Source organism: Nymphaea colorata, chromosome 13, assembly GCF_008831285.2.
Source record: "Nymphaea colorata isolate Beijing-Zhang1983 chromosome 13, ASM883128v2, whole genome shotgun sequence".
Lineage (NCBI taxonomy): Eukaryota > Viridiplantae > Streptophyta > Magnoliopsida > Nymphaeales > Nymphaeaceae > Nymphaea > Nymphaea colorata.
This window is the reverse complement of record NC_045150.1, coordinates 7645921-7660471: the sequence shown is the minus strand read 5'-3', so window position 1 is coordinate 7660471 and position 14551 is coordinate 7645921. Positions and strand designations below refer to the sequence as shown.

The following is a 14551-nucleotide window of genomic DNA, read 5'->3' as shown; positions in this document are numbered from 1 at the left end:
CTTTGCAATTATCGTGTCTCGTGTGAGTCTCTGCAAATTCTCCGTCGCATTTCCACATTTTCTTAAAGCTCTGACGAAGCAAAGGACAAGAAGAAAATAGGGGATTTCTTTGTCTTTCCTCCAACGGCTAGTCTTCCACCAGGGATGCCGCGTGAACTTCAAGATCTTGCAGGTAAAAAGATGAAAAGACAGTGAGGATGTCGATAGTCACGATCTCAGGTAGCCCCTCTCCTCAAATCTTGCCTAATTTCTTGCTGGAGAAAAGAGGAAAGGGAGATTCCTCTCCGGCCTTAATATGCGTTCATTCGTCGTTTTCTTTTTATGTTATGTGCTTTTCTTCATGCTCCTGTTGTTGCTACCTGCATTCATTAATTATATGCTTATTTTTATTGCAGTTCAGTTTAAGATTTTTGGATTTTGAGGCGTCGTGATTTAGCCGATACGTTGGCCTTCGTCGCTTGACTACTATAATGAATATACCTTTCATTAGTTATTCAATGAGTTCACACTTGAGGAGTTTATTCTACTTTACTGGGCTAAAAATTGTGCAACACAGAGATTTATAACGTCTCTAGTTTAGAAGCTGTGGTTAATTAACTGCTAATAATCCCATTCCAGCTTGCAAAATTTATTTGAAATCAGTACTTTTAACAAAAGTATCTAATCATAATAATTATAAAAATAATCAAGGAAATAATTGGATACTTATGAGCAGTATGATTCTTATACAAACGATAAATTTTGGAATTAATCTTCCCACTCACCTGGAAATAATGTGCTGCTTGTATTAAAAAGTGCTGACATAATAAATTGTGACAGACTGAGTTTTGCTTAATTGTTGAAGCATGAAGGTCTTGATTCTTGTTGGGTACGCAGTGGTTTAGGAAATTAAAGAGGCTTTAGATCCAAAAGATTCAAAAAAGATTTGCTTTTGTTTATTTCTTATTAATTTAGGTTTAGAAGTAATCAGGATGCTTTTGGGGTACTAGCCAGAACGAAAGGTCCGGATCTAACTATTGTACTGCATATAATTATTGAAGTTTAAGTTAGAGAGAAGGATTTAAGGTCTCCACATGTCAATATTAATTGCTGACGAAGACTGGGAAAAACAAGAACAAGTGAAAAATCACCGGATCTCTGATACGTGATGTAAGCAAATAAAAGCTAGAAATTAATCTGATAGAATATGTAAAAATTAAGCAAGAAGATCGAGACGAACTTGCGTAAGCTAATAATGCCTGGATATTGGAAAATATTGAAATGAATCTGAAGGGTAAAAATAAAACTTTTATCTATCCATAAAGACTTCTGACAAATCAATGCTCATTTTCCCTCTATATCATTTGCTTTTATAAGGGCTTAGTGGACGAGTTAAAAGCAGCATGCACCATTTCTATAAATAATATTTTATGCACACCTTACATCGACAAAGAAGTACTATGAAGTGGTCGTGGAAATAACTTATAGAAAACACTAAGATAAACATTACAGTGAGGTGAACTTCGTGGTTCACTTTCCACATCACTTTTTGACTAAAACTAGTGAAAGGATGCAAATAAAACTCTTTTACCAAAACATCTAGACAACATTTTATGAAAAGTTGTTCAATCAGAAAGAGAATCAGCGGGTCTAGCGTAAGATCTTTATACTATATTTAAGTGTTTTGTTGGTGAGTGTTAATAGTGTCAATCAAAACTTTTCATAAAATGTTGTCTAGATGTTTTGGTAAAAGTTTTATTTGCATCCTTTCACTAGTTTTACTCAAAAGTGATGTGGAAAGTGAACCACGAAGTTCACCTCACTGTAATGTTTATCTTAGTGTTTTCTATAAGTTATTTCCACGACCACTTCATAGCACTTCTTTGTCGATATAAAATGAGGTGTGCATAAAATATTATTTATAGAAATGGTGCATGCTGCTTTTAACTCGTCCACTGCCACAAAGAAATGCCATGAACAGTGATGGGGTCCAAAGTGAACCAAGCCAAGGTGACCCTGATCGAACTGCGTTTGGTTTGGGTCTCATTTTGAACCTTTGTGTTTGGGAGCCAGAAATTTTTCACTGTAGGGGTTGGACTATAGTTTTAAAACTTTAACAGGAGCTAAAATATATATATTTTTTAAATTTTTATATAAGTTAAACTAAATTTTTAAAATTTACATGTAAAACAAATGTCGTTCTACATCAAAACATTTTTAACCCGAAGAAGAAGATTGACAGGAGATGCATCCAACAAAACAGCCGCCCCATAAAGTGTCACATGCAAGTTAGAGCCACACACCCTAAATAAATAAGCTTCAACAAGTTTATGAATACCAACACTGCTTTTGCTTCTTATGAAAAATGATATTGCGGAGTTCGTCAAACTTTTGAAACCATAATTCAACCCCTTGATAAAAAAAAAAAATTTCTAGCTACGCCGCTGTTGGCATGCGTAAACTTGTTGAAGCCAATGTTTCTTATTTGCTTATTTAGGGTGTGTGGTTCTAATTAGTGACACTTTATGGGCCGCTATTTGTAGATTTATGTGCCTTAAATTAGTAAGTGCTATCAAGACTTTGAACATAATCACATGTGAGTCGCCTTAACTTAACTTGAAATTTTCACACCCTCACTTAATGGGACCCACCGTTTTGTGGGATATTGCCTTCCACACAATCAAACGTCCGGAACAAGGGAATTGGATGAAACGACAACAACAACAACAGAGATAGAGTCGAAGGGGAGACATTGTTATATATGCTTTCAGATCATGGCCGGAATGATCTTCCTATTAAGGACACTTGCGGACGCCGCCGTGAGTGGTCTGGGAGGCGTAGCAGGGGGGCACTCTTCGTTGTGGCCGGCGGTGCCGAAGGGGACGCAGTAGCACCTGGAGCAGGAGGTGCCGCACTCCCTCTTGCAAAAGTTGGGCCGCGACGACAGGCTGCACCTCACCCCGCATGCCGCATCGCCTCGTACCATTCACATCCTCAACACCCCACTCATGAATACACAGACTACACCATTAACAGCACAACAAAGAGAAAGAGACGTGCCTAGCGCTGGCGGAGGCAAAGGTAGAATGACCCAATGCCACACGAGGGCAGCCGTCGCTCGCGCCGAGGGAATGCATAGGAGTGCACGAGCGACGGCTGCGCTTGTGTGGCATTCGGTCGTTTTAGCTCTGCCTCCGCCAGTGCTAGGTACGTCTCTTTCTCTTTGCTGTGCTGTTAATTTTGCTGTGCTGTTAATGGCGTAGTTGTGTATTCTTGAGTAGGGTGTTGAGGATGTGAATGGTATGACGCAGATTGCGATGCGGCATGCGGGGTGAGTTGCAGCCTGTCATCGTCGCCCAACTTTTGCAAGAGGGCGTGCGGCACCTGCTCTCCAGGTGCCACTGCGTCCCCTCCGGCACCGCCGGCCACTACGAAGAGTGCCCCTGCTACGCCTCACGGCGGCGTCCGCAAGTGTCCTTAATAGGAAGATCATTCTTTCCATGATCTGAAAGCATATATAACAATGTCTCCCCTTCGACTCTATCCCTGTTGTTGTTGTTGTCGTTTCATCCACTTCCGTTGTCCTGTCGCGTTGTCACGGGCTCCACCATTTGCAGGAACGCCGCGTTCCTGATACTTGGTTTTCCGTGCAGTCAAACAGCCCATCATGTGTCCAGCGCAGAGGCCGTTCGTCGCATGAATGCAAGTGTTCTTGTGAAGGGCAAAGATCTGCAGAATGGGACAAGATCATAAGGTCATGCATGAACCTGAACCAGGTCCAAGTAGTACAGTTTGCATCAGGTGCGGCGTATGATTAAACTGTTGAATGTTTTATATCGAGAAAGTAGAACTTGGAAACATATCAAAGACCATATTCCAGGCCTAAAGTGGAAGAGAAAAATGTACAGCTTCAAAAATTAAAGTCTGCCACAAACAAATACCATGAACAGTGATAGGGTCCAAAGCCGACCAAGCCAGGGTGACCCTGTGGGCTAACAGAAAGTGGCATTTGAAGCATTTCATGTTTTGTTGGCGAGTATTAATATGCACCATCTGTCGACTGGCAAGCTAAGCTAGCTCGCTCTCCCCTAGACGAGAAATGATCATGCATTGAATAAAATGTTGTCATGCAGTGTTTCATGAATTTGCTCTAATAATTAGAGTTATAACAAACTGTTACTATAGCCAAACACCCTTGTAATAGGGTAATAGGGACTCCGCATGGCCCCTTCCAAGTTGGTGCAAAGCGAGCCCGCTGGGTTTCATCTGCCATGGAGTACAAAAGTGAGACAATTAATGCCCATGCTTCTTCAATAAGCTCTGGACACACCCAACCAGGTGAAGGTGAACTTTTGGGTTTATACCAGCAGTTGAAGCGCTTCATGTTTTGCATGTGAGTGTTAGAAGTAGAACAATTAATACCCATGCAAAGAAAGCAAGAGAGAGAGAAAGAGAGAGGCAGTGACTTTACTCAAAAACATCTCACTCTCACATGCATGTTCTCTCTTCCTTCTCTGGCTTTTCACCTTTTTGTGGCTTTATGTCTTTCCTTTCATTTGCTTCCACTTCAATGCAAATGAGACACCTATATGTTTTCTACTTAGTTAGCCATGAATGATCTTTTGATGGTTTGGTTTCCCACCTTTCAAAGAAGTGGGATGTCCACAAACTTTACACTGTCTCTATCTTCTCCTCAACTAACGTCTTAGTGGAACACAATCTTTAGCCTTTGCCCCTCTCTACTGTGTTTGCATCCCCGCTCAACTGTGTATATATATAAAGTCATCCGTTTGAGTTGGGGACATACCGTCCGTAAAGATAAAAAAGAGAAGGAAAAGGCATTTATTACTCAATTGTCCCAACTAACACTTACAGCGGGGAACAGGTGCACATTTATTTCATTCGTCTGCAGTAAAAGATCTAAAGCAAAAAGAAATATATTTAAAAAGCGCAAACCCCTTCTCTCTCCCTCCCTCTCAGCTCTCGTTAGGTATATATGTCTTTAAATCCCTCACCTTCTTCCCTTGCTCTCCTGTCTCTCTCGCCATGGGGAGAGCATCGTTCTTCGTTCTCTTCCCCTTCTTCCTCCTCCTTTCATCTGCTTATGCAGATCTCGTTTCTCACCAGACACTGGTAGTCCGACCACTCTCGAGCCCTCCCATTCTCGATTCTTCCATCCCCTGGAGCGACACTCTGTTTGAGGCCGAATCGTTTTCGGACCTTGGCTCGCTCTCCGCGTCCGCTTCCCTCTTCCTCCGGCTCGAGCACCGGGACTCCCTCGCCTACAACTCAACGCCGGCCGAGCTATTCTCGCTTCGCCTTAACCGCGACGCCGCCCGTGTCGACTTCATCGCCTCGCATGTCGCCCACCGGAGGCACCGTTCTGGGCGGAGGACGAGGCGGCCGGAGGGCAGCTCCGGCGCGGTTATGTCGAGACCGGGGGGTTTCTCTTCCCCCCTCGTCTCCGGGCTCTCGCAGGGGAGCGGTGAATACTTCACGCGCGTAGGAGTAGGCACCCCTGCACGTCCGATGTCCATGGTGGTAGACACCGGCAGCGACATTGTGTGGATCCAGTGTTCCCCTTGCCGCCGCTGCTACTCGCAGGCCGACCCTATATTCGACCCGAGGACGTCGTCGTCCTTCGCCGGACTACCGTGTTCATCGCCCATCTGCCGGCAGCTCGACATCTCCGGCTGCAACAGTCGCCAGACCTGCCTCTACCAGGTCTCTTACGGTGACGGATCCTTCACCGTCGGCGACTTCTCGACAGAGACGCTCGCCTTCCGCAGCGCAACCATCGGCCGGGTGGCGCTCGGCTGCGGCCACGACAACGAAGGCCTCTTCGCCGGCGCGGCGGGTCTGCTCGGTCTCGGCCGAGGCGACCTTTCGTTCCCCTCGCAGGCCGGCCGGATCTTCGGCCAGCGCTTCTCCTACTGCCTCGCCGACCGCCAGGCCGGCAGCACCCAGGGCTCGTCTCTGGTATTCGGGGACGCCGCGTTGCCTCCGACCGGCACCGGAGCGGCCGGCGGGACCGTCATCTACACGCCCATGGTGACGAACCCCAGGCTAGGGACGTTCTACTACGTGGAGCTCGCGGGGATCAGCGTGGGCGGCACTCCGATCCCCGTGCCGACGTCAGAGTTCCAGATCTCCAGTGATGGAAGCGGGGGGGTGATCGTGGACTCCGGGACGTCCGTCACCCGTCTGGTGCAGCCTGCTTACGAGGCGATGCGGGACGCGTTCCGGTCCGGCACGACGCACCTCCGGCGTACCACCGGCGGATTCTCGCTCTTCGACACGTGTTACGACCTGAGCGGGCAGACCGTGGTGAAGGTGCCGACCGTGGTGTTCCACTTCAGCAGGGGAGCCGACCTCTCCCTACCGGCGACCAACTACCTCATACCCGTCAACTCCAACGGTCTCTTCTGCTTCGCCTTCGCGGGAACCACCGGCGGCCTCTCCATTATCGGCAACATCCAGCAGCAGGGCATCCGGGTCGTCCTGGACTCTGCCGGGTCCCGGGTCGGGTTCATCCCCCACGCGTGTTGATACTCCCGGGTCGGGTTTGAAAAGTTAAATGGACCCGCTTGGTCGGGTTCATGTGACTTTGTCTGCAAAGTCACATGAATAACCTTTGTTTGGTAGTGTAGGAGGAAAATGCGTGTAACTTGTAGTGGTGAAAAAGTTGGACATGTAGAGTTGGATATTATTACAATCAGAGGAAAAGAATGATGAATTGTTTTTCTACTGTCATATCCAACCGTAGTCAAACGACCTGCTTTTTTTTAAACTGTGATCAACTATGTCCCGCGTATATTGAATATTCGATGTGCATTTGAGACGAGGATAACTGATCCTTACTAAAGGGTTAGAAGGACAGGCTCTTTAAGTTGTTTAATGCAGACTTTTAATGGTTTTGTTATTGCACGCGCCTTAGTTTGTACATTGCACTGCATGCGGACACGTATTATATTATATTATATACAGTGATGGAACATAAAGTTACTTTATATGCAAAATATGATTAAGAAATGGTATGGCATGTCGTGCTGACCTATTCGAGTGTCGCTTTTCTTAACTGAATTTAAAGCTCGAGAACATGTGATCTCTTAATTAAAACACATAATATTGCAAACAAGCAGTTCTACTTAGATATATATACATCACGTGTATTCGGCCAAGCGGATACAACATACAGAAATACAGATATTGAAGGAGAGTTCTATGAATGGTACACAGAGAAGCGAGTAAAAAGGCTGAGATTCATAGCCCTCTTCAACTCTAAAACCGTACCGCACGTAACTTTCTCAAGCATGGATTTCAAGAAAATGATTGGTCGAGATTAGGAACTAAAAAAGCAAAGGGTGCAAATTTCTGGGTGCCTTTCTAGCTGACTAGTTCCTAATCTTAGTGCTTTTTTTTAGTGTCAAGTACTCTTCACATCTTAAGACTTGTGGCGGTGGGAGATACAAAAAGTAAAAAAAGTAGTGAAGAGTACTTTACACTAAGAAAAGCACTAACATTAGGAACTAGTCAGGTAGAAAAGCACCCAGAAATTTGTGTCTGATTCAGATTGCACATCCGCCGGGAAGTGGAACCCAAGCTTTATTATCATTACTCCATATGCAGGTCGCTGTATATATATATATATATATAATATTTATAATTTACTATTTTTTTTTATCAAATTCGGCCTGGCTCGCCCTTGCCTGGTTCAAGCCGAGCCTGGGCACAAGCCCGTTCCCCGGGTTCTGAAAGCCCACCTGGGCCCTTACCAGTGTCTCTGGTGAGAAACGAGATCTGCAGAACCAGTGGAGAGGAGGAGGAAGAAGGGGAAGAGAACGAAGAACGATGCTCTCTCCATGGCCAGAGAGACAGGAGAGCAAGGGAAGAAGGTGAGGGATTTAAAGACGTATATATACCTATCGGGAGATGAGAGGGAGGGAGAGAAGGGGTTTAGGCTTGTTAAATATATTTCTTTTTTGCTTTAGATCTTTTACTGCGGACGAAAGAAATAAATGTGCACCTGTTCCCCGCTGTAAGTATTCGTTGGGACAATGAGTAGTAAATGCCTTTTCCTTCTCTTCTTTATCTTTACGGTCGGACATGTCCCCAACTCAAACGGATGACTTTATATATATATATATATATATAAAGTCACAGATACACAGTTGAGCGGATGCGACATACGAATACGATATTTAGGGAGACTTATTTTAACGATTTGCATTAATGAATGGGGACATATCCCACTGCATAGTTTAATGACTGATGAAGGTGGTTCATGTGTTCCTGTTTGGGATGCAAACACAGTAGAGAGGGGCAAAGGCTAAAGATTGTGTTCCACTAAGATGTTAGTTGAGGAGAAGATAGAGACAGTGTAAAGTTTGTGGACATCCCACTTCTTGAGTGGTGGGAAAAACAAACATCAAAAATATTTGAATGAACATTCATGGGTAGGCATAAAATATACAGGTGTCTCACTTGCATTGAAGTGGAAGCAAATTAAGGGAAAGCCATAAGCCACAGAAGGTCAAAAGCAAGGGGAAGCAGTGGGAGCATGCATGTCAGGGAAGGATGCTTTTGAGTAAAGTTTCTTCCTCTCTCTCTCTCTCTCTCATGGATATTGATTGTTCTACTTCTAACACTCACCTACAAGACATGAACCACCTCAACTGCTGATATAAACCTAGAAGACCACCTTCTGACAATGGGAAGGGGGCACACTGAGCCCCTCTACAGGCCAGGGCGGTGCGCCGCTGCCGCCATGTCCAGTGGGATGGGCGACATGTAGCCCTTGCGCGTCCAGGTCAGAGGAAGCCTGGTGGACAGATGGTGCACTGTTTAACATTCACCAACAAAAGATAAAAAAAGCTTCGAATGCTGCTTGCTATATGCCCATAGCTTGGTTGGCCAAGTTCTGGTAGCTTCTTGTATGTTTGGTCCTCAGCACTGTTAATAGTTTCTCTTTTACGGCATACTTTATTTTTGAAGCTGTACATTTTCCTCTCCCACTTTATCTACAAAGAAGAAAATGTATCCAACTCCAAATCTGAGCTTGAGACCCATCATGAAAAACATGAAAAACCTGCCTGCAACACCTTGTATGTTGTTAAAATAACAAAAAACTTAACAACAGTAAGAGATTTAACATGGTTTTTTGCCATGGAAGGCCACCCTCGACCTTAAGGATTGATAGTGTAAGATTTGATATTTATAGTCTCAGTTTATAATAATCTCCAAATGTTTCTGCCATTTTTTTTTTGCAATGTCAGATTGGTGACCTCCTTGATGAAAGCAATGCCATTATTATATTTTTTGCATATTTACCTCAATAGATGTCATTCACTTATGGGGAACAACATTATCTTTAACAATAATAATTTCCCTTTTATTGAGAAGATTCTGCTTGATAAAGTTAGAAACTTTGCATAAAGCCTTCCATTTTTATCTTCTCTCAAACTTGAAGACATATTTGGAAAGTCTAGGGAGATATTTCAAAAGATTTCTTTTTACAATGCCAGGTCGATGCCCCTCCTTATTGATAACAATATCATTGTCATTCTTTTTGTTGGCATCATTACCTACATACATCAATATTGCTTATGAGTCATGGTATTATTTTTAACAACAATAATATTTCTTTTGTGGTAAAGATCATGTGTGATAGCATCAGATACTTTGCATAATATCTTCTATTTTCATCATTCTTCAGATTAAGTGACATATTCATAAAGTCCAAGTTTGTCTTGTAAATCTTGTGAAGATGGATTGAGCCATCACTTTGTTGAAAAAGCTTGCGGTTTCTTGGTCATAAGGAGGGCCTTCATTGAACCCTAAATCTTCTTCATCAAGTTTGTCATTATTTTTGTTGGCATCTTAACCTTCACAGATATCGTTCTCTTAGTGGTTACAACATTATCTTAAAAACGAGAACCTCCTTTCGTCATACGTGGCATAACACTTTCTATCCCTATATTTGTTTGCAAACTTGTTTGCCATTTGACGGTGTCTCTTGAGTCGCAGGTAGGGCTGCACAAAGAGTCAAGCCAGTTCAAGCTCGAACTCGAACACGACTTGTTTATAAATGAGTCAAGCACAAGTTTAAATGTATGTTTAGAATGTTAAACGAGTTGAGTTCAAGGTGTAAGAACTCGGCTGGGCTTGTCTCCACTGGATAATGAATGTTGAATTATAATGATAAAAATAATTAAAAGAAGTAGCAACTAAATGGGTTAAACGAGTTAAAAGCGAGACATGCTTACACAAAGGAGTTAAACAAGTTGAGTTTGAGCTCGACGTTGTATCGTCGAGTTGAACTCAAGCTTATTCTATTGAGCTTCACTCGAGTTCCAGCCAAGTTTGAGCTCAAGTTTTATGAGTTGATTTGAGCTCGAGCTGGCCCAACATGAGAAGGAGATGAATCTCGCACATAGCGCCACACCACCCGAAAAATCCGATGGCCAAGTGGCAGTCCTTGAGATCTATGGGCAAGGGGGGAGGCATGTGTAGGTTACAATTGCCCACATGGGCCCCCAAAATCATGTTATTTTTATATTGGTATTTCTTTCTGAACAATTTTTTTCATTTACATATTGGTGGGCTTTAATTTAAAATTTATACCTAGTGCCCAGAATTTTATAGCTCCACCCATGTCCAGAGATTCCCACATCCGTGGGATTCGACATTCTTCCTCTATATATAAAATGAGTAAAACTTGTGTCATTTGGAGACTGATTTTTTTAACAGTATCGTCTACCCCAATTAAAGGGGTGTTTGAAAGCTTTGGAGGAGTGCTCAAACATGGAAGATCCCTGGACATTCCAGGTGGGTAGAGGAAGGGGAGCTCGTCATGTTGGAACGATCCCTATATTCGGTGCCAATATGGAGAGAAAGGGGCTCCCAAATCAAACCCATCATGCATTCTCTCAAGAAAAGTCACTCACTTGTTTGGACTATCCCCTCTGGTTCATAAGCCTATTTAGGTCTTCATTTTCAACATAACCAAACAATTCTGGAACCACTTGATCTGCTATATTGATGCGTCAATCGTCTCTTTTGGGATTTATAGAACTGAAGCTTCACCTGTATAGACGACCTGTTATTGTGATGTGAGTCACGATTTGGTGAAGGTTCAACTACACTAATACAACCAAAAAAAAAACCTGAGGGTCTGAAGCGTCAACACTGAACCGTGGTTACTGCCCTCTCTCTCTCTCTCTCTCTATCTCTCGCTGTGCATTGTATTGTATATTTCGTCTTTTTGCTTTTGTTTTTGCGGATTGCTTTTGTATCTAGGGGACTTAGGGTGTCGCATAGCTGGTCGAAAAGGAGGCGCATATCGGATGCGTCTTTTAATTCTGTTCCAGTGGATGCTACTTGGTTGATGGTGTTGAGAGTTGGGCTGATGGTGTTCCAATAATTGTGAGGTTTGGTCAAACCATTTTGATTTTAAGGACCAGATGATTTGAACTTTAATCTCATAAACGTAACCTGAAAGCCTTTGATTATCTCGTATCTCAAATCGAGGGGTATGAGCTGTCATGAGGTCCGCCTTAAATCCATGTCTTTGTCAAACTCGAGATTTTTCCAAATTATGGATTTAAGATCCTCATGAGCCTTTAAATTCATGGATTTAATCCATACACGGAGGAATGTAATCTTAAATATTAATGGAGAATGTAGCCAATATTGCATCTTTCAATCCAGAGATCTATGATCTCTGTCAAAAACCAAGGGATTCGATACGTTAGCATCTTAGATCCTAAGATTTTTTTTCTCTAATCTCATAACACAGGTATTCAAATGACGACCTCCCAGTTTACCAATCTATAATCTCTGTCAAAAACCAAGGGATTCGATACCTTAACTTCTTAGATCCTATGACTTTTTTTCTCTAGTCTCATAACACAGGTATTCAAATGACGACCTCCCAGTTTATCAAACCATTCCCACACCTATGTCTTGTGGCAATGGCACACAAAGACAATCACTTCCAAACATGGAATGAAATGAGGCTATTGCAGGGATATTAGTAGGACAGCAGCATTTTATAATCCAAAGGGCTTCCGAGGGAAGCAGACAACTTGATGGCCTATTACCTATGAGTAAAAGTACAGGCGAATTCACCACCCTGCTGTCTATGTGTGGAACCCACTGCAGAAGAAAAGAAAAAGACATGGCACTCTCCTACCAGTGAGATTTGATCTGGCTTGTTTACTTGAAAGTCTTTTAACAACGTCAGCTTGGACAAGTGTTCTTAATCAAACCATAGTGATGCATCATACAACCTGTTGGTATAAACTTTTGTAGAATGTTTCACGCATATGATTTGAATTGGGTATATTCTGGATGCATCATACGACCTATTGGCATCAACTTTTACAGCTTGTTTCAAGACAGAAACTTGAATTGTGCAGTCTACTAGAAACAAAATGAAGAACACATGAACAAAAAAAAAAACGATGTATAGAAAGTAAGAAAACATGAACTCATGAAAAAACGGCGAACAATCAGTAACTATCAATGCTTTAACAAGCAGCAACTTCCAAATTTTGATATTTTGTTGCAACAACACATCATTAGGACTTCCTAGCAAGGCATAATGAATTCATTGTTTTCTATGCCAATCTCCAGTTTTGCCACCCGTTTTGCTCTCAAGCTGAACATCAGTAATTCGTATTTCTTTTGATGCTGCCTTGCACATGTCATAGACGGTCAGACCAGCAACTGTTACTGCTGTCATTGCTTCCATTTCCACGCCAGTTTTCCCAGTTGACGAAGCTTGCCCTTCTATCTCTACTGCGAAATCCTTCTGATTCAGCTTTGTATCAACTGAAACATGACTCAGAGTTATGTTGTGGCACAAAGGGATGAGATTGCCAGTCTGCTTGGCAGCACATATGCCTGCAATCCTTGCCACTCCCAGAACATCTCCCTTGGCTATTTGGTTGGCAGCTACCAGCTTGAATGCTTTCTCACCTAGTAAGACTCTGCAGGATGCAATAGCAGTTCTATTACTGCTCTCTTTTGCAGAGACATCGACCATCTGAGCTTGGCCGCGGCTGCCAACGTGAGAAAGAGTAGGTTCAACTTCGAGAGGTGGGGAACAAAAGGACTGGGCCGGTTCCGCATCTTCCAGAACATGTGAGCTGGTTAGAGAACCATGGGAGGTGGGAGGAGGTTCACCGAAGATTGTTTCCATTTCCTGTAAAATGTTCCCTCATCCGTAACCACTTCAAATTTCAGTATCAAAGAAATTCGTGAGAGAGAGATGATCGTAAGATTTTGTGTGGTGGAAATGGAAAAAAGAAGCCAGTTGAAGGGTACCAACTTGGTCATTCAGCAAGAGAACGATGAAAAAATGCATGAAGTAGCAAATAAGACGATTGAATAAAGGCCTGAATATCAACACAAAAACAAAAAAAAAAGGAAAGTAGAGCGCTGCAATGGATCTTATCCTAATTGCCATCTTTAAACAACATAAATATTGCAATTGAGACAAGGATATGGTTTACCTTATTGAACTCTCTAATTGCATGGTCAAGGCTGTTATCACTGAAGTGCCGTCTTCCAGGAGCATAGAATGATGAAGTAGCCCTCGTAACACGTCTAAGGATCATAGAAGACATGACAGGAAACGGTTTCTACTCCTGGAAAAGTACAAACCGCATCAATAATATAATATGGATTCCATATGGAAAACGAAGAAGCAGTTGCCCTCTCTCTCTCTCTCTCTCTCTCTCTCTCTCTCTGGGGAGGTTTCTATATCATACATCACACTCGGCTGGTTGTCTAGTTACAAAATACGCTTAGAGAAAGCCATAATTAGCAAGCCGGCAAAAGCGTATAAGAAGTTTGGTTGAGTCATTTCGTCAAACAGTTTGGCGATTACTCCAAACACACATTAAGAAAATCGACGACCCAGATGTCAAATCACTATCATCTGTGAAATGGCCCTTTATACACCAACCAAGACAGAGAGAAGGAGAGACGCATGAAAGGGAAGGCAACAGAGAAGTTGAGGAGATCACCTCGCAGCACGAGCAAAGGCCCCTGCTGAGAGATTTGAACGCGATTGAAAGAAGCACTGGCTACCTTAGTTGGGGCATGCTGTCAAACATGTTGAGAGAGAAAGAGGGCACGAGTACTTGAAGCTGGGGTTATGCAGCTGATCCTGACGGTAGAGCGCAAGCAAAAGGCTCCCTCTTAATTTTCAAACCACACTAAAAAATTGAGAACCTTTCAGGAACGCATGGGCCATAGTTTGGCGATAACAAATATGTATTTAATTTTTCAACATTGTTAAAAACAGCTAAATTTTCTATTGTTAATCAAAACTAACTTTTGTCAATTAAAGTCGGGTTTCATGCAGTTAAGTTGGTTTAATGGTATAAAATTATGAAACTATGCCACATAAATTACGTAACTAAGAATACGTTCGCTGTTTTGCAAGCTTTTTCGAACTGTACGCCATAACATTGACTACATGTTTAACTATTAAAATTTAAGAAATTTTGATTTTGCTGTCTACTTTTTTAGCAAAAAAGAAACTCTAATTTTTTCAAGCAAA

At 42.7% G+C, this 14551-nt stretch overlaps 2 protein-coding genes across 3 annotated transcripts; one reads left to right on the top strand and one right to left on the bottom strand.

Annotated features, from left to right (window-relative positions):
* Positions 1–4962: 4962 nt before the first annotated feature.
* On the top strand, positions 4963–6732 carry LOC116267274 (aspartyl protease family protein 2-like). The gene has a single exon (XM_031648906.2). The coding sequence runs from the start codon at positions 5026–5028 to the stop codon at positions 6526–6528; it is 1503 nt and encodes a 500-aa protein (XP_031504766.1). The 5' UTR covers positions 4963–5025; the 3' UTR covers positions 6529–6732.
* Positions 6733–12473: 5741 nt separating this feature from the next.
* On the bottom strand, positions 12474–14251 carry LOC116267116 (uncharacterized). 2 transcript variants are annotated; one of them, XM_031648690.2, is made up of 3 exons: positions 14077–14251; positions 13497–13631; positions 12474–13186 (listed from the first exon to the last, which is right to left on the bottom strand). In XM_031648690.2, the coding sequence occupies exons 2-3, from the start codon at positions 13608–13610 to the stop codon at positions 12590–12592; spliced, it is 711 nt and encodes a 236-aa protein (XP_031504550.1). In that variant the 5' UTR covers positions 13611–13631; positions 14077–14251; the 3' UTR covers positions 12474–12589. The 2 variants fall into 2 exon arrangements, with proteins under 2 accessions (XP_031504550.1, XP_031504549.1); XM_031648689.2 differs by having other exon boundaries at positions 14013–14245.
* Between the last annotated feature and the right edge of the window lie 300 nt (positions 14252–14551).